The sequence below is a fragment of the Acartia tonsa genome, chromosome 1 (genome assembly GCF_053477335.1).
Source record: "Acartia tonsa isolate MP-2025a chromosome 1, ASM5347733v1, whole genome shotgun sequence".
Lineage (NCBI taxonomy): Eukaryota > Metazoa > Arthropoda > Copepoda > Calanoida > Acartiidae > Acartia > Acartia tonsa.
Genome location: NC_137260.1, coordinates 51,433,963 through 51,458,750, shown reverse-complemented (window position 1 = coordinate 51,458,750; position 24,788 = coordinate 51,433,963). Strand labels below are relative to the sequence as shown.

Below are 24,788 nucleotides of genomic sequence, written 5' to 3'. Positions count from 1 at the left end.
TATTTTTGGGGGGGAAGGTAAATATCTTTTCCCGTAACAGAAGTTTCTTTTTCCCATTGTATTTTTTTCTGAAACTAAATTTTATGTTGTTGGTCTTTTTTGTGCCCATAGATGTTATGGACGTACCATGCCTGTTTTGTATTCGAAATGCATTTACATACATAAACAGTATTTACCAGGGCTCGGCAGCCGTACATCAGCAACATCTTGACCCCCAAAAAATCAACCTTTTAAAATTCAAAAAAATGTAATCAGATGAAAGACTAAACCGACCCAAATATGGCAACCCATCTTTTAAAATATTTTCAAAGCATTCAAACTTAAATTTGAGGCTTCCTCGTGGCTGCCGAGCCCTGGTATTTACAAATGCTATTTTTAGAGCCTATGTTTAAATAAACATGTCCAACTTTAAGAAAGAAAATATTCTTTACATAATGAGAGTCTATTTATAGAAGATAATTATAAGTGATGGTAAATAATCTCAACATCTTAAACAAACAATATCATAAGACTTACAACTCTTAAAAGTAAATAGCCTTTTGTTATATTTTATCATTTATTATTATCTGTTCTATAAGTAACTGTGTCTTTTCTTCATTCGGTCGGTAAGGCTATCTTCTCGTTCTCCAACATCCACCCCTCCCCAACCCCTGCTATATTTATTTCATCCTTATTATTTCACTCTTTTTATTTATGCTGTAATATTGAGGGAAGATTGTTGGGTGGATGTATCCTACCCCAAAATATTAATGAACCTTCCCTGGAACCCTAGGAAATTTTGGTTTAGCAGTTAGACAGACAGACATCCTGTTACTTTTTTAAAAGGATAAGAAACTAATTAAAGTCACAATTGCTAGGACCCGAACTCAGTGACCAGTTTTGTTGAGATAGTGAAGCGTCCTGGCCAAACCTTGGGCCTGTACATCAGAGAAGGAAATGGGCTGGACAGATCTGATGGAGTCTTTGTGTCCAGGTAAACTGAATTCAAAATTTAAAGAGTCCGCAGAAATCTGTCTGTAATACAATATGATACATGATTGAACCGGTTCTATTCTAGTAAATATTAATTGGTGGAATAGCCAGAATGGAATAGCAGTTATTCATTTTTCCTTTGAGTTAAAGTTAACAATCATAGTACTTGTCGATGATGCTGTGAGTATTGGTGCAAAAATTGGGGACAAATTTTAAATTGATTTGACGGGGCTTGTTATTTACGTCACAAGAGAGGGGAAAGAAAAGGGAAGGAGGAAAGAAACCCCCTAGAAAAGAGATAGGGGTATGACGTCACACGCCAAAACAATTTGAAATTTGTCCCCATTTTTTGCACCAATACTCACAGCATCCTTGTTGATCTATTGGTTTCTTTATAAATTAGTAGTATGACTGTGTATCTGTCTTAATTTTTTGCATATCTTAACTGTTTTTGTGGCTTAAGTTATTCAATTTATTTTTTTATGTTCCGTGATTTTTCCGTTTACATTAAAACAAGTTTTCAAGCTACGAGAATAGATTAATAATAAAGAAAAATGGACTTATGAATAATGGCTTGTAGATTTGTTTTGTTGTTCTAAAGTTATAAATAAACATTGTTACTAGTTTTTAATGACCTAAAAACAACAAGTAAACTATACCGGCGTCAATAACTTTTTTATTTCTTTTTTTTTACACTGAGAAAAAACTACAAAAAAAATAATTAAAAGAAGCCTAACTAACAACCTTGAAGTTCTGTTATACAAAGTAATTATCACGGATGTAGGGGAAATATCAGTTGAAGAAAAAATCCGCAAAAATAATCAGGAATTAAAACGATAGTTTTGAAATTGACTTGATTATCTTACATTAAAACTAAAGTTAGAATCGTGATTCATTGCTTAAACTGTAAATAAGAAGAAAATTATAAAATTTTGTCATTTTAAAGGTAAAAGGTTATTAAAATCCTTAAGAGTTATATTTAAATTTTTACATGGTCTACCTATTGAATTGTAATTGAAAATTAATATAATACCTTCTAAGCCTCCCCAAAAGATGCAAAATTTTCTACAAGTTTCCAAATTCCCTTGAATTCCTGGAAATAATAAGAAAGTAATATTCCCTGGAGAAAGATCATTCATTGATGTTTCATACTTAATCATACCACACCCCCCCCCCCTCTCATTCATTAACAACCAGTTTTTAATATCCTAAAAAATAAGACTTTTTTGTTATGCTGTGCAAAAATGATTTATTAAAAATTATATTAAAGAATGTAAATAAAAATTATAGAGCCCTACTTTAATTTACTTTATTTTAGAACTGTTTTTTTTTGGATTGAGGCTATCTATCTTATTTATCCCCCCTTTATTTGGGGTTAACAGACTTTCAATATATTTTTTTGTGAGTTTGGGCGTAGACTTTACTTTAGCCTTTTAATATTACTTTATTTATAAAAAAAAATGACATTATTTTATCCTGTTAGTCTTTTTGTGTTAAAATCAAATGCATATTAAGTCCATGTAATCATTTTTATCATTTATTGTAAATTAATTTTGACTTTTTTCAGAATTGCCCTGGAATCTGCCGTGTACAGCAGCGAATGCATTCTAGTCGGCGACGAAATCCTGGCGGTCAATCTTGTGGACGTTACGCGAATGAGCCTGGACGACGTTGTTATAATCATGTCAATACCTCGTCGTCTCGTGCTCACCACCCGCAGGTCCAAGTCAATGATGCGCAACCCCGTGATGCCGGGGGGTCCGCCAATGCAACAACAGAAACCAACGCCTGTGGTCGTGCTGAAGGGTGGCGAGTCTGATCTAACGGATGCAAGACTACGCGGAGGGCTTGGCGGTATGGGTGGACCACCGCAAGACCGCCTGCGGCCTTATAGTGGTAGATACAACGAGGGCGGCGGTGGAGGACCGCCCCCTGGCTGGCAGCCAAGTGGTGGGGACGGTATAATTCAAGACAGTAGGACTTTAACATGGGACCGTAATCCGCGGCCCGACCGCAGTGATCCTAAATATTTTCCAGTGAATTCTTTGCCGCGCCAACAGCAACAACAACAACGTGGTAGTGGTGTAGGCGGCTATGGCACGCCCAGCGGTGGAATGCAACCGCCTGACGTGCAGCAGGAGTGGTATAATCAACAACAACACCAAGGACAACCGCGTGAATATATGTACACACAGCAAGGACCTGTCCCGGATAAAAATGACACATACAGCACGGGATCGCGGATAAGTATGCCGCCGCCTATGCATGCGCTTAACTCGTACAAGCCGCCGCCGCCCGTGGTGACGGATCAGCCGCGTCAGATGAAAGATCCTCACGCCGCCGGCGGATACACCAAGCCAATGTACAATGGATTTCCGGGCGGTGTGGGCCCTGGTGGTCCAGTGGCAGGAGGGCGGGGCGGCCCGATGCTGGGGCCGCGAGATCCGCGGGCCGGCGGCAAGCCTTTGTTGAATGGCGGGGATCCGAAAGTGTTCTCACCAGGGTATAGTGTAGATAGCTACAATCAAGGTATAGTACAACTTTTACTGTTAACATAGAGTTGAATCCACGAGAGATTGTATCAATCTTACAATATGAAAATACTAGCAGCTACGCCCCCTAGAAGCTTCTAGTGACACTTTAATTGTTTGGTTTTTTGTTGCGTTCAAGTTTCTACGATACCTCGCAATGTTACGTAGGAGTCTCTATACTTAAAATAAAAATTTCGATTTATTATTATTTCTCTTGGGAGGGTGGTGGTACCCTCCCCCAAAATAGTTATAAACCTTCCCGGGACCTATGAGAAGCTACCCTGTTAAGAAGAACGCGAACGGTTCAACGGTTAGCAAGATCCTTCGGTACAAAAAAAAACACACAGACACACAAAATCCTGTTACTTTAGTGTAAGGATTTATTAAATAGGTTAGGCTAGGTTCATTATTGTTATATCAAATTTAACAGTGTAGAGTTTAGGCTTGTCATAGGTGAACTTAGTTGGTGCAATCTCGGGTGGGTGAAATTTCAACGGAACAAATTTTTATACATGTTTGTCAAACACAGATTTAAAAAGATAGATTAAAAGTTATTCTTTTCTCGTATTCCTTCAAATCCGGTTGATAGGAACCGGTTCTCATCCATACGAAAAATCTATGTCTAGCATCGTATTATATCCAGCTTTCTACGAATATAAAAATGTACATAAGATTATATATCCGCGGAAAGCCGTTTATAATACGACGAAAGAAGTTTTTGTTTATCAGAAATATGAGACAGAATTATTTCTTCTTTTCTTGTATGTATGCAAAAGAGGCAGTTTTTATACCTAATAAAATTGGTGAAATGATTTCGAAATAAAAACTGTTATCATTAAATTATTAATACTTTTAGAAAATGAATTTTAGCTAAACAACAATTTTCTATCATGAACTCCATACAATTTATTTGAGTACTTGAGGGTACAATCAAAATTTTAACGGGGATCGACAGCCGACGATTTTAAAATCTTATATTTTTTGTTTCTGCTTTCTAAATAATTGAACAATAAATTTGAACAAATTAAATGAAAATTTAAGTTATAATTTTTCATATGTTCAATGTTAATTTGATTTTGAACGAGGTAAATGGCCTAAAAACTGCCCAGGACCGATATTAAACTTTCATAGAAATTCAGAAACAATTAGGCTAGCCGTTTAGGAGATCTTACCATACACACATTCATTTATCCAGCTACTAAAATAGGATGGCTTAAAATTAACAAAATCAGACAGACAGATTATGTCGACTAAATAACATTTTAATTGAAATTGGTCACGGATGACATATTACCGACATACCGATGGTAGCAGCTGACGATCCCTGCACCAGAACATGTAGTTTATGTTTGTGTATAAAGAGTAATATTATGCAGGGATCTCAAGGGATAAGACAATAGAAGATTAATTTATATTAATCCCTAATGATGATAAACAAAACTACCTCTTCTGTAGATTAAACTATACAAGGTTTGGAAAGCATATGTTTGGAAACAACCAATTCAAATTCAATTAAAGTAAGCAAAGTTTTTAAGGGAATGATTAAATTAGGTGGTCATAAACTTTGTTTACAGTCCAATATCCACTCTCTCCCTGATCATTATGATATTTTACGTTCATTTAATGATACCATAAAAGTCTAAATACCATTTGAATTCTTTTCATGCTTTCAGACAACTGTACACAATACATTCTTCAAATAGAATAAAGTTTTATATAATTATTTTTTTTCTAAATTTAATTTATTTAATAGAGAAATCTTTTTAGAGAAAACATTTTAATAATAATTTGTGGGGGGGAAAGCAGTGCATCGGTGCTTTCCCTCAAAGGGCTTGTCGAGTAATGAACCCCCCCACCATTCTTTATTTTAATGAATTTAAAATTAGGGGTGGGGTAATGCTGAGGCCCCAATTCCTGCGAGACATAAATCCACGTTACCTTAACTCTGCAGAGCAACCTTGAAGCCAATTGAACCTAATTTAATCAAACTAAAAATAATACCCCCCCCCCCCCCCCTTATTTTTCTTGGGTTAATGTTTACTATGTGGCATGACTGTCCTTCTGTCAGTTTATCTGACTGGCCCTCTGTAATAATAAGGTGGTCCTATTTAATTAATAAACAAAGAAGATAAACTCCTCAACAAATAAAGTTAGTTACTCTAAATCTATTCCTCTACACATAAAAATTTGTAACAAAAATGGGATAAAATTGCGCTGGCTACCCTTTAAGAGGGCGTACTCTGCATGGCAAATGACATAATTTGTGTTAATCGGGATATAATGAGCAGTTGATGTGGCAAAAAAGATCTCTCTTTTGTTTGAATGTCAAATATAAAAAGTTTTGACCTTTTATGTTGGATATTTGAGATAGAAATAATATAAAATTGTAAAGAAAAAAAGTTAACCTAGTGACATTAAAACAGCCATTTGCCTGCAGATAAAATAACTTTAATTCATACTTAAAACATTTTAATCTTAACTTTTAAACGAATGTCCGCAATTTTGTGCATTTTTGGGGGGTTTGTTTTATATGCATTTTTTAGCCAACAAGGATGATTTAGTTTGCAAGTGTAGAAAAGAAAAAATATGAAATAATAAAATAGACAAAAATAAATGGTATTTTCTCTTTTTGGTCTCCATGAAGTTTTTTCCTTTCATTTTTTCTATGTATACCAAACCAATATCACTTTTAACCCCCCCCCCCCATCATCCATGGATGTTTTACTTTTTACTGCCATGTCTTAGTTCCATTAAGTCATTTATTCGACAGGCCAAATAGCCAACTCATAGTTTTATTGTAGAGTAGGTATGCAACTTCAAAAGTAAAAGAGGGTATTTTTGGTGTATGTGTTTTGTATTTTTCTGTACATTTGGGATGAACTTTAAATCTTCCGTGTCTAATTGAGTTTCTTTTTCTTCAAACTTTTCTGAGATACATATGTAGGCTATATATATGTTCATGTTCAAGGTGTGTTGTGTATGTGTGTTTATCTGTGGCTTCTATTTGTCTAAATGTGCTAGAAATGTGTTTTGTAAGTGTGTCTATCAGTGTGTTTGTTTAAGTGTATTTCAATAGTATGTTTTAGTTGGGTTTAAACACATTTTGTTTTTAAATGTCTTTTGTTTTGTTTCTCTAGTTTATATTTTTTTTAGTAGCGAAGCTACTCTATAGTTTGAAATGTTCCCCTTTCCGTCCGTCTGTCCATATGTCGGTATGTCCGATCTGAAACGATTTTGTAGGAAACGTGATTTTCTCCTTTTACGTATTTCCATAAACATTTCATTACCTATTGGTTAAGGAGGGGGGGGGGGCAATTCCTAGATTTTATGTTATTAATTATTAAAAAGGTTTCGTGATTTATTTTAGCTTAGAGTTTATTTTTCATGACACTGCTCTATAGTTAAATTTTTCCGAAAGTACTTTCATAATGTTTGAGCTTCGCTACTTATGGATATTGTTATCATTGTTTTGAAATATGCTTTGGTTGACTAATATGACAACTAATACATGCTGTTATTGCCATTCATAAAAAATATTTAGTTTTATATGAAGTCTGAGTTTAATTATAATGAGTAATATTTTGTCTGTATTTGTGTAAATAGGATTATATCTAGAGTTTCTGTGTATGTTTGTGTGAGATAATGAGTCTGTGTGTGTGTGGATGTGTAAGTGTGTGTGTGTGTTTTTTTGTGTGTGAGAGTCTGTGTAAGTTTGTGTGGGTTTAAGTTTATATGTGTGATACTAATCAGAGAGAGAGGAGACAATGGGCTGTTTATTACACTAGTCCCCAAAGTTTTATTATGACGTTTTCTTAATGTTCTCATAACAACTTTGGGGACTGCAGTGAATTTTGATTGGTTCGTTCATTTAGTTGAGTGTTCAAATATTTTAACCAATAATTTCAATCTACAGAAATGTTAAATTTTGTGTATCACCTTTGGGGATATACATCAATTTATCGGCCATTGTCTTATCCCTTAAGATCCCTGGATACTAATTGAAGATTGTTGGTGGACACTAAATAATGACGTAATCAAGTAAGGACATAAATTAATCAAATAACAAATTATTGTATTTACAATGAATTAAGAATCGTAGTTGCTCTAAAATCTATTTATTGAGAAAATTTATTTAGCTGTATTTAATCACTGAATACTAATAGATCGGGTTTTTATTTACAGGACAGCTTCTCATGGGTCCCCAAAAAACATAAATCTAAAATAAAAATATTGGGTTATGTTATTCAACTCCCCCCTCATCAAGACCCCTAGAAGCCTTCAGGGGCTAGCCGCTAGTATTATGATAATGTACTTTAATACGAAACCAGAGAGGTGAAAATGAAAAACAAAATTACCATTTCTGTAGATTAAAATTAGTGTAAAACAAAACAAACTTCCTTTAAATACGTGGAAAACCTCTATTTTTGGACAATTATTTATCATACTCCTCCAAGTTTAATTTTACAAGTTATTCCCTTATAAGAGTGCTGTACATGACACAAAGCTTAGTTTGTAAATTCTTATAAAGATACTAATTACTTTTTGTTCTCGGTTCTGGATGTCTCAGGACCAGTGTTCTTTCACTTCCGCACTTTGCCAAACTGTTTCAATTTCAATGAGATTCAATAGCAATTGTTTAATGACGGGTGTTTACTGTATATTGATGAAAGCTAAGCAAAGTGGAAAAGGCAATTTTAGTATTGAAATATTAAAGTAAAAGAAAAGAGGGGGCTCGATCTATATGTAAATCTACCCACGTGGTGGGGATTCTTTGCTGAATTTCAATGGCCGTTTGAATATGAACAAAATACAGTCGGAAATTTAATTAACACAGCCAAGTTGCTACAAAAAAAGCAGAAAGCAATTTGCTAGCAGACGAAAAAAAAGTCCACCACTTGGGCCAGTAAGTTGGCTGGGTTATACAATACATCTGTATACTTATACGTATATTGTTGAATAATGTTTGATACTGTGATACTTATACGGAAGTGCATACTCACTATCAGGACCACTACAGATATCTTGTTGGAACCATGGGTGAGGAATAAGCATTAGCAAAGTAAACATCTAACATATTATTGTCTACACTTTATCTTTTAGTTTTTAAAAAATGGGTGAGGGAGTTTTTTTTCCTGGGTTAATTTCTTTTGCGAGGGTAAGTGTACCCTCGCCTAAAATAGGTATAAACCATTCCTGGACCTTCGAGAAGCTTTACTGTAAACGAGAACCATATCGGTCCAGTGGTTTGTATTATCCCTTATTCTATCATTTCTTGTTATTATAGGTACTTGATATACAGAATTACTTTTTGAAATAAAATATTTATTTTAATTACCAAATAATATTAGCATCGAGGGGCTCTGTATTCGAAGAGGAATGGATGGGCAATAAAATAGTTTAAAACCATACCAAGAGTTAAATCTAAAAATAAATATCCTTAAACCATCCCAGGGCCTATGTGAAGCATTCATAAATTGGAGAACTCAAAAGTTCAGTGGTTAATGATAACTTAAACTACGGACAAAAAGACGCTTACTACTTTATTTAATAGGATTTAAAGTTAAGGATATTTATCCCAGGTATGAAGTAATCCTGAAACATATTTATCTTTTTCCTCTTTTTTCCTATTTTTATTTAACACAACTAACTTTACTTGTTGCAGAGATTTTATACATATATTCTATTTTATAAATATTTATTGTTCGTCACTTAAGATCTTGCAAACTAATAAACCTATTTAGTTCTCCATTTTAGGGAAGCATTACATAGGCACTGGAATTGTATCAGGGTCGGAAATAAGTTATTGCTTCACCATTTATTCCGTGGGCAAATTTATTCATTCCATCACATGATAGTAATTAGAAATAATAGAATCACGTTACAGAATGACAGACAGACTGACGGATTTACGGACGAACTTACAAAGTTGAAAGCTTCGCTATTTATAATATAAAAGATTCCTACATATATTGATATTTAAACTGTTTTTCTTGAGTAATTTCACCTTAACTGAAACAAATTAACAAAGGGGAGACTGTTTAATGGTCACCTTGACCGGTTAGAGGGATTATACCACGATTATATCCTTTTTAACAAACATATAATTTTGTCCTTGATTTAAAAAAAGTTAATTGCTTCATACATTTTTTATTAATAAGTAATTTGTTGTAAATTATTCAAGTATTTCTTAAACAATTACATGCTTATATTAAGGGAAAGCAATCAAGACCACTTTCGGCCATAACACGTAAAAAGTGATCAATGTATCCAAACATAAACAAAAGCGAACATGACTGAAAGTCTCTTTACATTGTGCTAGGTTTAAAACCTAGAAACGTGAAAAACTTTTTTTTTGGATTGGGCCAATGTTTTTCTTAAATGGTGTTTGGGTTGGGTTGAGGTAACTCTCCCACCCCCGATCAAAATAGCCGTTTACTAGTTTTTTATGATCATATTGTTGTTTTGTAAAATAGGAATCTATATGACAATATAACTTTTTCAGGTATAAAATTGGGACCCCCACACGACCCCGGCTACTCAGACATGGGCGGAGGTATGCAAGGACCTCCCCACCCCGGCCTAGCCGCCAGGAAGGGCTACGACACGCTGAGCAGCAGTTGGCGGCCGGGTGGCCCCGGCGGACGGTCAACCGACAGTCCTGTGTGGCGGCACCATCAGCAGCAACAGCAAAGAAGTATGGACTATGCCAGTGATACGGATATTCCATCTCCTCCAAGGTAAACTAGGGATGGTGAAATGCTGGAAAGTGTCATGTGTGACGTAATAAAAATACGTCTAAAAGGAGGGACGGGGTGAGAAGTAGAAAAGGAAATCCCTAAAAAATAGATAATAGACGTATTTTTATGACGTCACACATGACACTTTTCAGCGATTAAATGATGGTGTGCATATAATTCCCCACTTGTATCAAAATATAAAATCATCCTAGCCGCTAATTATTAAACCAGAACTAGTTTCTCCTTCAACTTTTCGTTTTCAACATTTAACATCTTCTGTAGAATTTTACTTTAAATAAAATACAATGCGGATGTGCAGTTTTTCTGATTAAAATAAAAAGATTTCAATTTTAAAAGTAGGTATTATGTTCAGCAAAGGCTAAATATTTGGATATTTTAATTTGAATTAAATTTCAATATTTCTTGAAAATCTGTACTTACAAGCTACTTGTCTCAGCACTAGCCTCTAAGGGAGGGTGAAGGAGGTCAGGAAAATATCCTAAAATAACACAAAAACATTTATAAAGTTTCACTGAAAAGTAAAATTAATTCAAATTAATTTTCCAATAGGATAAGATTTTAGATTTTGTGGTGCCTCTAGAATAAACCATATTATAAGTTTAAAACCTGATCCTAAAATATGACAATTTTGTAATGTTTAGGTCATTGATAGAGACCAGAGGGAGGAACAGAACTCCAATGAGAAGCAACTCACTGCCAAGAACCTTTAACAGGTACAATATTTGTGGTTGATTTTCCCAAACATTTATCCCCAAACAGCAGTGCGAAAATATACGTGTACTTTTTTATTAGTGCTTTTGTGGCAAGGCGTTGATCAATTATATTCACTCTTAAAAACTTTGTTTCTTGATTTTGGATCGATGTCCAAAAATTCGCATGGACTCAGAAAAAAAATCCGATTTAAGAAGCTCTATTTCTTCAGAGAAGCCTTGAAAGGGCAACCTAATATGCGTATGGGGACCAACAAAGTTACCACATCAAGAAATTATTTAATTTTCAGAGAAGCCTTGCAACGGCGTCCGGTATTGTATATTGGAACAATCGCACTTAACATTTTTAGAACAACTTTATTTCGCAGAGAAGCCCTGCTATGGCATCCTGAATTGCATAGTGACACGGTCGATTTTAAGATATTGAATTTTTTCAGGGAAGCCTTGATACGGCATCCTGAATTGAGTATGGAGATGGACCGGCTCTCAGATACATTGTCAGAAACTGGAGAACGACTTCCCCTTCCAAATCAACACAGAGGTAAAATCAATTATCTCTTATTCATTCGAAACCGATTATTATCCGGTGGATTTTAATTTAAAACTCACCATTCGACTTATAAACATAAAGGAGAAAGTTAAAATGGGTGCACTAAAAGCTTATTCTGCTCGTTGAATGTGTGTTAAACGGGATATGACGAGCAAAATACGGTTGCGGGAATAGCAGACACAATTGCGCCGCTTTCATTCCCTCTCCATTTTCTTTATTATTTGGGGGGGGGGGGGGTTGAAAATTAAAATTTGTCTATATTATGTTATATGGGGTGATACATTGACTGGTCTATATTATTCTATGGGTGAAATTGCAAGCCTTATTTTCCAATTGGTTGGTCTATATTATTCTATGGGTGTAACTACAAGCCTTATTTTCTAATTGGTTTATCTATATTATTCTATGGGTTTAACCACAAGCCTTATTTTCTATTTGGTTGGTCCATATTATTCTATGGGGTAACCGCAAGCCTTATTGTCTATTTGGTTGGTCTATATTATTCTATGGTGGTAACCGCAAGCCTTATTTTCTAATTGAATCCATTAAGGTTGAAAAGTATAAGATTAGATTTGCTGTATTACAGAGACGTAAGGACGGGTCAATGAAAAATAAAATAATTATCTTTTAAAGAAAACTTCTAGTTGGTAATTTAATGAAATGCGGAAAAAAACAATCGAGTATTAAACCCATCTTACCTAACTGAGAAATTAAAATTATTTTACTTGGGCCCAAACTTAAAACTTTTTATAAATATGAATAAGATGTTTTTCCCAACCATTTACTTATCCATGATCCCTGGTGTTCAAGCAAGCATTGAACTTAACAACTTACATAGAATAATTTAGAATACAAATGACAATTGGCAAATCTGCCGATTTAAAAAAAATTGTAAGGGATAGATTGCAAAATTTCTTAATTTATTTTACAACATTTTTTTTTCTAAAGGCACCAAAAACAAGTTAATAATTACGTTTTTCAATTTACTTAAAACTGTCCTTTTTCAGTAGCTAGTTTAAAGGTAATTTCACTTATAAGCAAAAAGGCTTAGAAAAAAGTGCATTAGAACATAAGTCATTTTATAATATATTCAGTTGACTAATTAGTCAAAAATAAATTTTTTGTTTGACTTGTTTCTGAAAAATTTGTTTTAAAAAATGCATAAAATATTTTTGTAGTAGGTATTCTATGTTGAAGGAAAATTTGTTTTCCAACAAAAGAGCTGAGAGTTGAAGAGTTGCAAAGAGAAAAAGAACAAGAATAAAACTTTTTTTGCTAATGATGGTGCCTTTTACTTGGTCTTTTTACGTGTTTATTGTGGCGCATCTTCTATACAAATAGCTTGTGTTGGTTAATGATGAAATAACGGAATGCAGTCTTTTTTTTCTTTTTTTTTCACAAAAGATAAGTAAGGGGTTTTTAAGTCCATAAATTAAAATGTTTCGACAAAGTAGACTTAGGTTATAATAATCGTACTTTCATCTTATTTGTTTGTGTGATAGGATCGCTACTAATTAATGAGATTTTTTTGCTATTGAACTAATAGACTTAGTAAGACAAAATGTTTTTTTAATTGAAAGCCCTAATAAAAAAAGAGGATAAATTTTAAAACTTTTGGCCGAAAAATCCAGAATTACGTCATATTAGAATAATGGACTTTACTAATATTACGTCATTGTTTATAGGCATTATAAAGAGCTTCATTTCATTGAAGTTTCTGTAAAGTGACTAACTAAGTCTATTAAAATGAACATACTGTATGAACAATAATAATATTTGAAAATTTTATTTCAGGAAAGTCTCCATCCTTCTCTACCATAGGCGAACATCAGGTATTTAGAAATATTGGGTATAGTCCTTTCCACGACATCCCTCCATAAGGAGCGATTCTTCGTATTTTTTACAGTAGCTTTTCTCCTATTTCTAGCCCCTGTTGTAAAACAAACAGAAAAAAAGGTTGCATCAAAAGTTGTGTAAATTGATGTGTAAATTTTGCCTCTCCGCCGTTGCCAGGGATACAGGGACCTGTAAATAAACCCTCAAATAGAATTATTTATGTATTTTTAATTAAGTTTGTTTTTCTACCTCCTTAGTAAAATCAAAAAATTAAATTTTTCATTTTGCTTTGAAAAAAATTAAAATTTGCTTTTTTATCAAAAATTGATTCTTAACATTAATCTCTTTTTCAATTTCTTCGCCCCTAGCCTGTGAAGAGTAGAATCCGATCGGTTCAGTGATTACCGAGATCTTAAGGGACAGACGGATAGACATCCAGCTACTTTGTATTATAGATTTTAATATCCCTGCATAACCCTTCGATAACACGCCGTTGCACATAGAACACAAAAGTGGTTTTTAAAGACTTTTTATTCCTTTAAAAAACAATATAATCTTAATATTTGTATCCTAATATTGGGGTGTAAAACAAGGTGTTAAAATGATTTTTAGAACCCTCCAAAAATTGGGAACGGAAGGTTTAAGGCAGGGGGGGGGAGCGGGGGCTGATTTATAATAAAATTGTTATTTTGCAACAATTTGACGTTAATTCTTTAGCACATGAAAGCATTCAAAATATTATATTTTCCCTGGAAGAAATTACTCGAAGACATTTCATAAATTGACTGTGAAATAAAAAAAAACTGTTTTAGTAGCAAAGCTACAGCATAATTATAAGTGACCATCAATCATTCCTCTTAATAGCAGATTTCTAAGTAACTGTCTAGAAAAATATCAACAAAATCTTAACTTTCTCAAATTCTCACAGATTCAGATAACTTTAGATTGCATAATCTAATTGATTTATTCGGGTATAGTCCTTTCCACGACATCCCTCCATAAGGGGCGATTCTTCGTATTTATCACAGTAAGTTTTCTCCTATTTCTAGCCCCTGCGGGGGGCTCTAACCCTGCGGGGCCAATTACCTAACCTTGTGTGGCAATCACCTAACCCAATATAACCTAACCTAACCTAAAATAACCTATAAAAAGCCATTTTAAGAATAAGACAAATCGCCCCTTATTGAGGGATGTCGTGGAAAGGACTATACCCATTTATTCTGTTCTAGGAGGGGCTAAAACGAACCCCATCAACGAGTGCAATATACGAGACCCTGCGTAGATCTAAAGAGCTGAGAGAATCTTTATCCCGACCAAGCTCCAGACTCTCCATGGATAATATTCCAGACAGGCTCAAAGATCCGGTAAGCATTTCTCTACCTGTTAAAACAAAGCTTATACAGGGAGTAAGGGAGGGGAAAATGGTCAATTAATTCAATTTAAGAGTTTTCGCTGAAAAGCAATGAAAACCAGATTTATCCATAAAATTTGATCAAAATTGTAAGGGAATTATGGTAATATAATTTAGAACAAAATAAGTTCTAAGAAAAAAAAATTTCACTTGAAAATTAATTTACCAATACATCACAATGTAGTAAACATTCTGTAATTAATCACTAGAAAAATCGTGTTTAGAACTTCGTCAACCCTTCTCATATATTTTTAACTGCAACCTAAATTCAAGGGGTTCTTAGATTTTTAATACATAAATATCACAGTAAAGTTTCTATATATGAAATGACATTTTCTTGGCAAAAAATATTTGTCAAAACCTGCCATCTTTTCTGTCTGCTATATTTAAAACTAACTCAGCTAGTTAGCGGGGCATTGCTGCGCTACTACCCAAAGTCAGTCAAAACTTGCTGAATTCGTGCACATTCCCTTTAAGCCAGTACCTAAAGTCTTAGACTCTTAAAAATTGAATATTTGATCCTTTGTCCCCTCCCTTACTCCCTGAAGCTTATATCATTCTGTTGACATTAAACTACAATTATTACTCTGGTTTATGTCGACAATGAAAATAACAGTGGCCATGAGTGACATATTATTGACAATATTCTACTAAAACTTAATTATATGACTTCTAAGCTTTTTTTGAGGAGGGTAAAATATGGTTCGTGGGTGGAAATCTAATGTATTTTTTTATTTTGATTATAAATCATATGAATCAATATACAATTCACACAATCATTGCATGATTTAAATCATTCTAAACCTTTCCTTATTAAATAATAAGTTTTTGAGATGTATTTAATTTTTATCTTTACCTTATACCTTTCTAAACATTTTTTGATACTGTATTTAATCGTAATTTTTATTCAAAAAAAAATTAGGTTTGTTTAATCAAAATTTTTCTTTATTATTCTATGAATTGAATATATTTATGGAATTTTTTTAAATTACATTTGTGAAATTTAAAGGGTTTATATCTATTTATATAATTAATATTAATTACTCTTATTTGTTAAGGAAAACCTCGATTATCATGAAAATGTTAAGGATGTGAATTATTATTCCGACAGCGAGCATCAAAGCATCCCCCGCCAAGAAATCCGCCGTCTGCGCAACCGCACCTTGTCCGGCCTGGACAGTCTGCGCATCGGCCAGCAGGTCCGAGAGCGGTCACAGTCCCTGTCAATGGCGGGAGGTGTGCCGCCGGGTGGTGTAACGGTACGGACGCCGTGCACGCCCACCCTGTCAACGGCCAAGGATGCCATCACAAATTTTGTAGAGTTTAATCCTGCAGGTTAGGATAGTTTTTTGTCGCATCGTATTATAGACAGCTTTCCGTGGATACAAGATTGATTCCAGTTTATTTTGCCCTGAGGGGCCGAAGGCTAGGATCAACAAAAATGGTATTGATTGTATTATTTGATTTTATTATTCGTGGAAAAGTGTCTGTTATACGTTATGATACATGCTTTCTTCAGTATACCTCTGAACCGTTTCTAATCCAGCGGAAATCAATCGGTTTTAAAGTCAATCGGAAAAAAAGTATTACATTTTACACTGGAATATCTCTTTTAAACATTTTCTTAATACAAAATTATTTTAACATTGAAAATATGACATTAGGAAATAAAAGTTTTAAAAAGAACTTCTATGAAATATTACAAAAACATGAATAAAAAGATCATTTGTGCTTTTAAACATTGTTATAGAATACAGATATAATCCTCTAAACTATTTAGATACTATTTGTATTTCTAGTTAAATACAGTTTTTATTTAATTTTTTTGAAATAATGTTTTAAAATTTAAAAAGGACCAACAATTTTTATTAGTTTTTGGGTATCTTTTAAAATTTAGTTTTATATCTGGGGTTTGTGAGTCTTTTTTCTAATGATAAATCTGAAATGATAAGTTTTAACGAAAACTAATAAGATTTTATTTTACAGTAACGAAGCTATTCTATAATTCACTTAGTCTGTCAGTCCGTCAACCCGTAATGCATGCAGGCCATGTTTTTTTCGACTTCTAATTAAGATAGATTACTGAATTTTTTGTGATCATTTGCTTAATAATTAATTCACTTTGTCAATCAACGATTTTTTTTTGTTCTTTGCTTTATATGAATGTTGTCATCCTTGTTTCAATTTCAGTTGTTTCTCCAAAGCAATCGAATTGTTATTACTTGTTTGTGGTGAATAGATTTGATTATATTTAGATTTTGTGAAATACAAGATGGACAGATTTATGGAAAACAAAGATGTGAGGCTCAGTGGTTCTCTACATTTACATTTATTATCAGGTATAGGGACTTCAAAAGAGTGTCAATGACTTTTAGTAAAGTTATATATACCTTTGCGTATTATAATGACTTTAGACTAGAAGAATGGTGACCTAACCACGTTGGCTGATGATTTACTTCTTTAACTTGCTAATTGCCAGAAACCTCCCCAGACAACTCTTTTTTTAAATTCTTCTATAAACCAGTCCTGATGATACATAAACACATTAAGTTACTTAAAAATTCATCATCGTACATTTACACTTTACTAAATTTCTTAGTGCTTTTCCTCAAACACAGGGACAAGGGAATGGTATTCTGACAAACAACTCTAGTGCAAAATTTCCCCACAACCCCCTTCCCCTTGTCCTCCCCTTCTTTCCCACCCATCTTCATTTACATGACAAAAATAAAATATACAACCAGATACTTAATAAGGTTTTGTGATTTTTTTGTAGAATTGTTGGTTAGAATAGCTACCCCTGCTCAAACCTCATTATAACCCCCTATCCTTCTTTATATTTTAAAAACACCTATGGAGCCATACACATAAGGAAAAATAACAATAGATCATTAGCGATAGTGGAATAAAAAATTCATATTTAACCAAGGACGATATTTTCAATAATAAGCAACAATATTTGAAAGATTAATTGCACAACAACTGTACACTTTGCAGGAAAGTAAAGTCCAGACTGCTAAAAGACTCAATTATTAACGTTTAATATGTAGGAGTCGGACAAAAAAATGTTGCAAAGCCCTTATATAATTTAACTGTTAGCTGATTTTATATAAATTAATTTTCACAAGAAAAACCAATAAATATAATTTTCAATTTTGGTAGTTATATTAAAATTTTGATTGACATATGACACAATTACCTCATACTGGCGAGAATGCTGTCCATGACACTTTAAGGGCAGGACCAACAACCTAGGATAACTGAGGGTAATCAAATCTCTCTTTTCCTGTCCAAACACCCGGGGTATGAGGTAAAGTAACACATAACAGACAACGAACTCTTTGATTGCACGACCCTTGTATAGAAGTCCTAACTGTGCATGGTAATGAGTTGTGCCTGTTTTAGGATAAGGCATTCCCTCTACTCTCTTAATTAATTTTGTTCATGTGACATAGCAGCAGTCTTTTTAACGTCTTTGATTATGACGCGTTGTTGATCCGATGACGAGCGACCACAGATGACCGACATATGTTTGTCTATTGGCCAAAAGCCACTGAATAACCTACCTAACTCTTCATCTAACGCTATCTATAATAATATCGCATGGTTCTATAATTGTGTGTCAATATTGAATACCAATTAGGAACCATGTAAAGAGAGTTGTAAAACAACTCAGAAATGGAGACAGGGACATTAATTCTGTCATTTTAATCCACTTGAAAAAAGTTTTTTTTTATACATTTAGAATTTAGTAGAATTGTTATTAGAATTCATAACTTCTTTAAGAATTTGCTGTTTCATTTTTAAAGATATGGATTCAAAAAATATAAAATAAACTTTTTGGTTGAAGCTAAGGTCTTAGAAATTGCTTGCTCTAGTGGTTTATACTTTTCAGGGAAACTTTATAAATGTTCGAGGGCAGTTTTAATTTATTTTTCTTTCCTCTAAGCCATCCATATGTCAAAAAATAGATAAGCGAAGCAGAAGTGTTATGCACAAATATTTCCAAATTATTTCCGATTCAATTTCTGAGTAAATGATCCTTCTCCTGGTCATAAATATGACAATTGCAGAATTATTGGAAATTGCAAATGGGCAACGAAATTGGCAAGTGCGAATCTTAAGTGGCAAATAAAGAACATGAAAGAGAGTATACATTCCAGCGAAACTTTTGAAAATTACAAGACACGATTACGTTCATTCATTTAAGCCAGAGAAGATAGAAGAGAAAAAATATGATTTTTAAGTAAATTTACTTTATTTCTCACCTTCCATTTTACCCAAGAAACCAAGTTTAACACGACTTTACCCCGACAAATTTAGGCCATTTAAAATTACAATAAATTATTAAATCACAACCCTCGATTGATAGATTTTTTTAAAAGGAAAATTAATCTTTAAAATCTTTTACAGGTCGAGGTTTGAAAACGTCTGGCAGGTTCAAGCGTTTCCGAGACCTTTACTGCGTGGTGGAGGTGGACCATGTACACAAGGCCAGAACAGTCGTACGCTCAGGCGGCCTTAACTTCGACTGGGATGAGAAGTTCCAGCTGGACCTGCTGAACAACCTGGAGGTCGAGTTCTTGATCTACAGCTGGGACCCGCAGCTGCGGCACAGGCTCTGCTACAGGACCTCACTCAGGCTTGGTGCTCTTTTTTCGGGTAAGAAATTTAGATGGACTTTTTCCGCTAGTAGTAATACATATTCATTTTTTGTTTCGTTTAGGTGTTCATCCTCTTATCTAATAAAAATCATTAACTTCGCCCATCACCCTAGGGGCAATACTTCAGTATTTTAGGGTATGTAAAGATAACTTAAAACCACCTCGAGATATTTATAAAGCTTTTATGAAAAGCATATGTTAAAGAGCTAACGATTTTCAATGTCTTGATAGAAATTAAAAGTAAAACCTACTAAATAATATGCTTAATAGGATGTAACTAAAAATAAAACTTTTTTATTGTTACTTGGACTTAAACATAGCATTTAATAGATTAGTTTTGAACCTCGTAAAAGTGTCGAACTATGACGTCAGAAAAAAATAACAATTAACCAATGAGAAGCCAGTATTCACTGTAATTGACCAATGGTAAAATATATATCGGTCTCTCATTGGTTAATTGTTAATTTTTTCTGACGTCATAGTCAGACACTTTTACTGGGTTCTTAGTTTTCCTTCTAATTATGATTTCTATTTACATCTAATTAATCCTTCTAAATTTAGTCTAAAAATTACAAATCAATTATGTAAACCAAATTTTTCTTGCAATTTTCCTAATATATAAATTTAGATATTTGGATAAATTAAGAATATTTTTAAAAAAAAATATTTTGCAGGTGGACAAATGTATCATCAGATAGCCCTGCGCCTCCATCCTGCAGGGGTTATATACCTTACACTGAGGTATACCACTCTCAAGGATACATACAACAGGTAAGATAATTATACTTTTGTGTTCTCGAGTATATGAAGGAGTTACAAATATAGGTTGGCGTTTACGTTCTATTTTCTAATGGATACCACTCATTACCATACTCTTAGTTCAAATTAAAGCAGCAAAAATAAACCTAAGATAAAGTCGAGGTCGTCCCATTTAGGATGGTACTGGTGGTAATAATCCCCCCTAGAAAAATTTTACCTTTTGTTTGGAGTCGCAACATTTTTATGGGTGAAGAATTGTCACCCTCAAGGTGTTTTAAATTGTTTGCACTTCTTATGATTGTTTAAACCCCCCTCACCAAAAAAGCTTGTTTTTTGTTAAGATTATAAATTTAAATTATCAACTTTATATATTCAAACTTTTCCTAGAAATTCTAAGATTAATTCTTACCCTGTTTAAATGTCCATACTATTTTATTTTGTTTGGACTGTCTGGTGCAGTGCAGTGTTATGTTTGAATTCTTTTATCCAGGGAGGGCAGGGAAATTAATCTCACCCCCCCCCCCCCCCAAAGAAAAAAGGACATTTGTTTCGTAGTCCTCTAATTGTGGTTAATTGCGAGTGATTTTGCTTCATTAAAATTCCAACTCCAGTCATTACTAATGTAACGCGCATGACATAGGATCAGTAGGTACTAATCTAACTTTTCTTTATAGTTTGGCCTGTACCGATATAATAGTTTGTTAAAAATAATACTTCATTTATCAAAGTTGCTAAATACAGAATAGTTTTCACCTGACATAGTATAATTATAGGAAATATTTATTTATTGTTCTATCCCTGTATTCCTGAGTATTACCAGTGTGTTCTTTAAGTCTCGGATTCAATAAACTTAAATCCTTTTCTTTTCCTTTTCCCTTAACCCCATTCCAAAAAAGGATTTCTGCAGTGATGCAGGGGTTAGTTAATACAAGATGAATTAATTTTAAAGATTATTAAGTTTCACGAATATGAAAAAAAATTCTCATGAAGTAGCATGTATTAGAGTACTAGTTTTTGTGCATTTAGCCTTTATTCATCTGATTTGCAGAATTTTGTGCCTATTTCTTTTCTGTAGTTTCTCTTATTGTATCTTGGAAACTGAGGATTAAAAAAAGTATCTGCCATTTATCTGTCCGTTCATCTTAGTATTTCTCTCACCATAACCCACCAAATATTTTTTACATCCCTTTCCCAATAAAAATTATTCTTAAGAAGTTAGGAAATATGGCATCACAGTATGATGTCAGTTTAGCTAACCTAATACTTTGGTGTGATTACACTAAGGTTGATGCACTTTAGAACCAACTTTTAGCTTTGAAGTTCCAGATGCAAATGTTTGGATATGAATTTTCAGTTGTAAAGGGAAAATTTTGATATAATTTCACCTCAAAAACACTGCAAACCTTTATGGTTGTCGTTATGTAATTTGTAAATTCTAGTCAAGGAACAAAATGCACATTTTTTCAAATAATGGATGTGGAAATATACAGAGTAACATGATCAACTCACTTTTTTCTCTGTTGCAAAACGGCAGCAAAGCCACATCATCGAGACCTGTATCTTTTTATAAATCTTTTTATAAAATTTTATATGACAAGTCACATCTGACCTAATACTTGAAATGTAGGATACCAGTTCTTAGCCCGAAAAAAACAGCTTGTTTTTAGGGCGAATCATATTATATGATATGAAAAAATATCCACTCGAAAAATATCCAAAAAATTAATTAAAAATGCAAAAAACATTCCTAAATTCCTGAGAATTTCTGGTGCAGATGGATAAAATAAAAGACTGTGAAGAAACTTTATTCCTTATAAAACTATTTTTTTTAAATTATTGATTAACAAATATATTTCCTAACTTTTTTATTATATTACATGAATAATAGGGAAAGAATAATGGATGAAAATCTAACCATCTACCAGATTCTAAATTTTGTAATTCAGCTTTCTAAGTTGATAAATATGGGCTTTAGATTTGTTTGTGGGCCATGTTCCTTTTTTTTAAGACCTAAAAAGAATTTCAAGAACCAACAGTTGATTTTTATGTGTTTTTTCTATGTAGTAATAATTTTTCCTGCCATTTATGAATACATTTTTTGTAGGTCAACGAATACAGCACAACCTGGACATCTGTTTGGAACAAGGTCAGTTGGAATTTAAGAAAAGCTAACCTGCATACAGTCAGCTGTTTTACAACATATTCAACTGCCTATATCTTATTGCTTTACTATCATCATTAAACAAAACATTTTTTTGCAAATATTAATACTATTGTGCGTGTGAATTGTGTTTAAACATAAATATTATCCCTTAAAAACTATTATATTTTATTAAGATTAATCGTATTGGTATTAATCTTACTGTTCGTGGAAAATAGTCGGTAATATGATGCTACACGTGAACACCAGTTCTAATCAAGCGGATATTAATCGGTTTCAAAGCCATACTGGAAAAATATCTATTTTTACAAACAGATTAAAATAGATTAAGTTTATGTATGTATTTTAGCCTTGACTGTGTACTGGAAAGAGAAAATTCTGGTTTCCTTGTTCCTTTGATAGTCAGGAGATCAATATTGGAAATTGAAAAGCGTGGCTTGGATATCATAGGTTAGTCATTTATCTTAATTTCTCGTATTCATTCGAATCCGGTGGATAGGAACCGGTTCTTATCCATACGAAAAAACTATGTCTAGCATCGTATTATATCCAGCTTTCTACGAATATAAAAATGTACAATCATAAGATTAAAACCAGTTTTTTTAGTCAGTGCCTTCGGCAACTCGGGGCTAAAAAACTAGTTTTAATCTTATAATTGTACATTCTATATCCGCGGAAAGCGGTTTATAATACGATGAAAGAAATAACTATTCTCTCACAGACAAAGTATACATTGCAGGGATATAACAGGGATAAGACACTGGCAGATAAATTAATGTACATCCCCAATGATGATACACAAAATTACCTCGTCTGTAGCGTAAGATTGTGGTTGAAACGTTTGAACACTCAACTTAATAAACCAATCAATAAAAAATCACTTAAGTCCCCAAAGTTCCCAACGAATAAGAAAACTTTGGGGACTAGTGTAATTAACAGCCAATTGCCCCCTCTCTCTTTGATATATTGTGTAGTATTCCATTCAGGTTTTTATTTTTACAAAGCTACTCTGAAATGTCTGTATGTACGATTGTTTATCTGAAATGTTTTCCTCAGTTGCTATTAAAGATTGAAAGATTATTTCATTGTAAAGATTTTTCTGATCAATGAACGTACGTTTTTTTTGTACGTTTGTAAAGCGTTTATTTTTAAGATACTTATCTATTTCTTATTTTAACGTTGCCATTTTTAGGTTTATATCGATTATGTGGCTCCGAGACGAAGAAAAGTTTGCTCCGGGAGGCATTCGAGGAGGATCCGGAGACTGTTGACCTCAGTTCTGAAAATGTGCCAGATATTAATGTTATTACAAGTAAGTTTAGAAAAGAAAGTGTTTATTGAACAGTTACGCTACGAAAATTTCCTCCATGACTTTTTTGTCTTAAATGACCAAAAGATCCCTAACCCTGCGGGGTCTTTAACGTCAGAATACAGGCAACCAAGTAAAATAAAACCTGACTTAACTTGGCCTAAAGTACCAAAGAAACAAACGGAAAAACTACCCACCCTCCATTTTTTCAATTCATCATAGCAAAAAAAATTTTCAGGAAAAACAACCACCGAAGGTGCTTTTCCACAAAGTGCCAGTCGAGCACTAAAAGCCCCCTTCCTTGTTTTTTAAATAAATTGAAAATAGGGAAGGGTACCCAGTACCCAATATAACCCAACCTAATCTGACCTAAAGTAATAATCAAACAAACGAAATCAGCAATACTTTTAACAAATAGATTAATGATCGTTTTTACGGTCATATTTAACCCTTAACGGTCGGGGGGGGGGGGGGGGGGCGTTGAACGCCCCCCCATCCGGTTTTTTCTATCTCATTTTCTGTGTGTGAAAGATAAAGAGCCCAAACTGCTTGACTTTTTAAGTTTGGGTATGACACATAACTGAGAGTTGGAATTTTTTGAATATCTCCATCCTGGCGGGCACAGGATGCCAGCAAACCTGGCAGGGTCATCCAGGTAAAGATCAAAAATATTTTTTGACTTAAACAAAGCATTTTATCTTACCAAAATACTAAAATATCCTCTAGTAGTACATCCTCATATTAAATACAGGTGTTCAAATCAATTTCAGGTTCCAGGTATGATCCTGCAGACCCTGATCCTCCAGGTCTCCAGAAATCTTTAAAAGGCTCCTGTGGCCACAATTTTTTACTTAGAGACTTCTTGTTTTCTGCTCATTTTTACTGTAAGATGTATAAGAAAAAAAAGCTACCTGGTCTTGATCTATTTTAATCTTTGATTTTAAGGTTAAAAAGTGTAAAGTTAAAAAAAACGAATTTGTTGTAAATAACCAAAAAACTTTAAATTAAAACTTTGATAAAAAAAACTAATGTAGGCGCCATGAAAACTGGAAAGGTAAATAATAAAATACCTCAGAAATACCTCCACTCCGTTCAACACAGAATATTAATAATAATAATAATAAAAT

At 33.5% G+C, this 24,788-nt stretch overlaps 2 protein-coding genes across 3 annotated transcripts in view; both read left to right on the top strand.

Annotated features, from left to right (window-relative positions):
- Ack-like (activated Cdc42 kinase-like) overlaps positions 1 to 24,788 on the top strand; it is a 178,206-nt gene that overhangs the window by 96,755 nt on the left and 56,663 nt on the right. The window lies entirely within an intron of this gene.
- RhoGAP100F (Rho GTPase activating protein at 100F) overlaps positions 1 to 24,788 on the top strand; it is a 50,873-nt gene that overhangs the window by 17,796 nt on the left and 8,289 nt on the right. Inside the window, exons 4-17 of one of the 2 annotated variants that reach the window (XM_080175439.1) lie at positions 858 to 973; positions 2,540 to 3,501; positions 10,006 to 10,240; positions 10,903 to 10,974; positions 11,409 to 11,512; positions 13,316 to 13,353; positions 14,587 to 14,721; positions 15,857 to 16,103; positions 17,024 to 17,107; positions 19,182 to 19,430; positions 20,107 to 20,203; positions 22,296 to 22,337; positions 22,702 to 22,802; positions 23,545 to 23,664. In XM_080175439.1, coding sequence (XP_080031565.1) covers positions 858 to 973; positions 2,540 to 3,501; positions 10,006 to 10,240; positions 10,903 to 10,974; positions 11,409 to 11,512; positions 13,316 to 13,353; positions 14,587 to 14,721; positions 15,857 to 16,103; positions 17,024 to 17,107; positions 19,182 to 19,430; positions 20,107 to 20,203; positions 22,296 to 22,337; positions 22,702 to 22,802; positions 23,545 to 23,664 — 2,602 coding nt within the window. Of the gene's footprint in view, positions 1 to 857; positions 974 to 2,539; positions 3,502 to 10,005; positions 10,241 to 10,902; positions 10,975 to 11,408; positions 11,513 to 13,315; positions 13,354 to 14,586; positions 14,722 to 15,826; positions 16,104 to 17,023; positions 17,108 to 19,181; positions 19,431 to 20,106; positions 20,204 to 22,295; positions 22,338 to 22,701; positions 22,803 to 23,544; positions 23,665 to 24,788 lie in introns of both variants that reach the window. The other variant, XM_080175431.1, reaches the window with a different exon arrangement.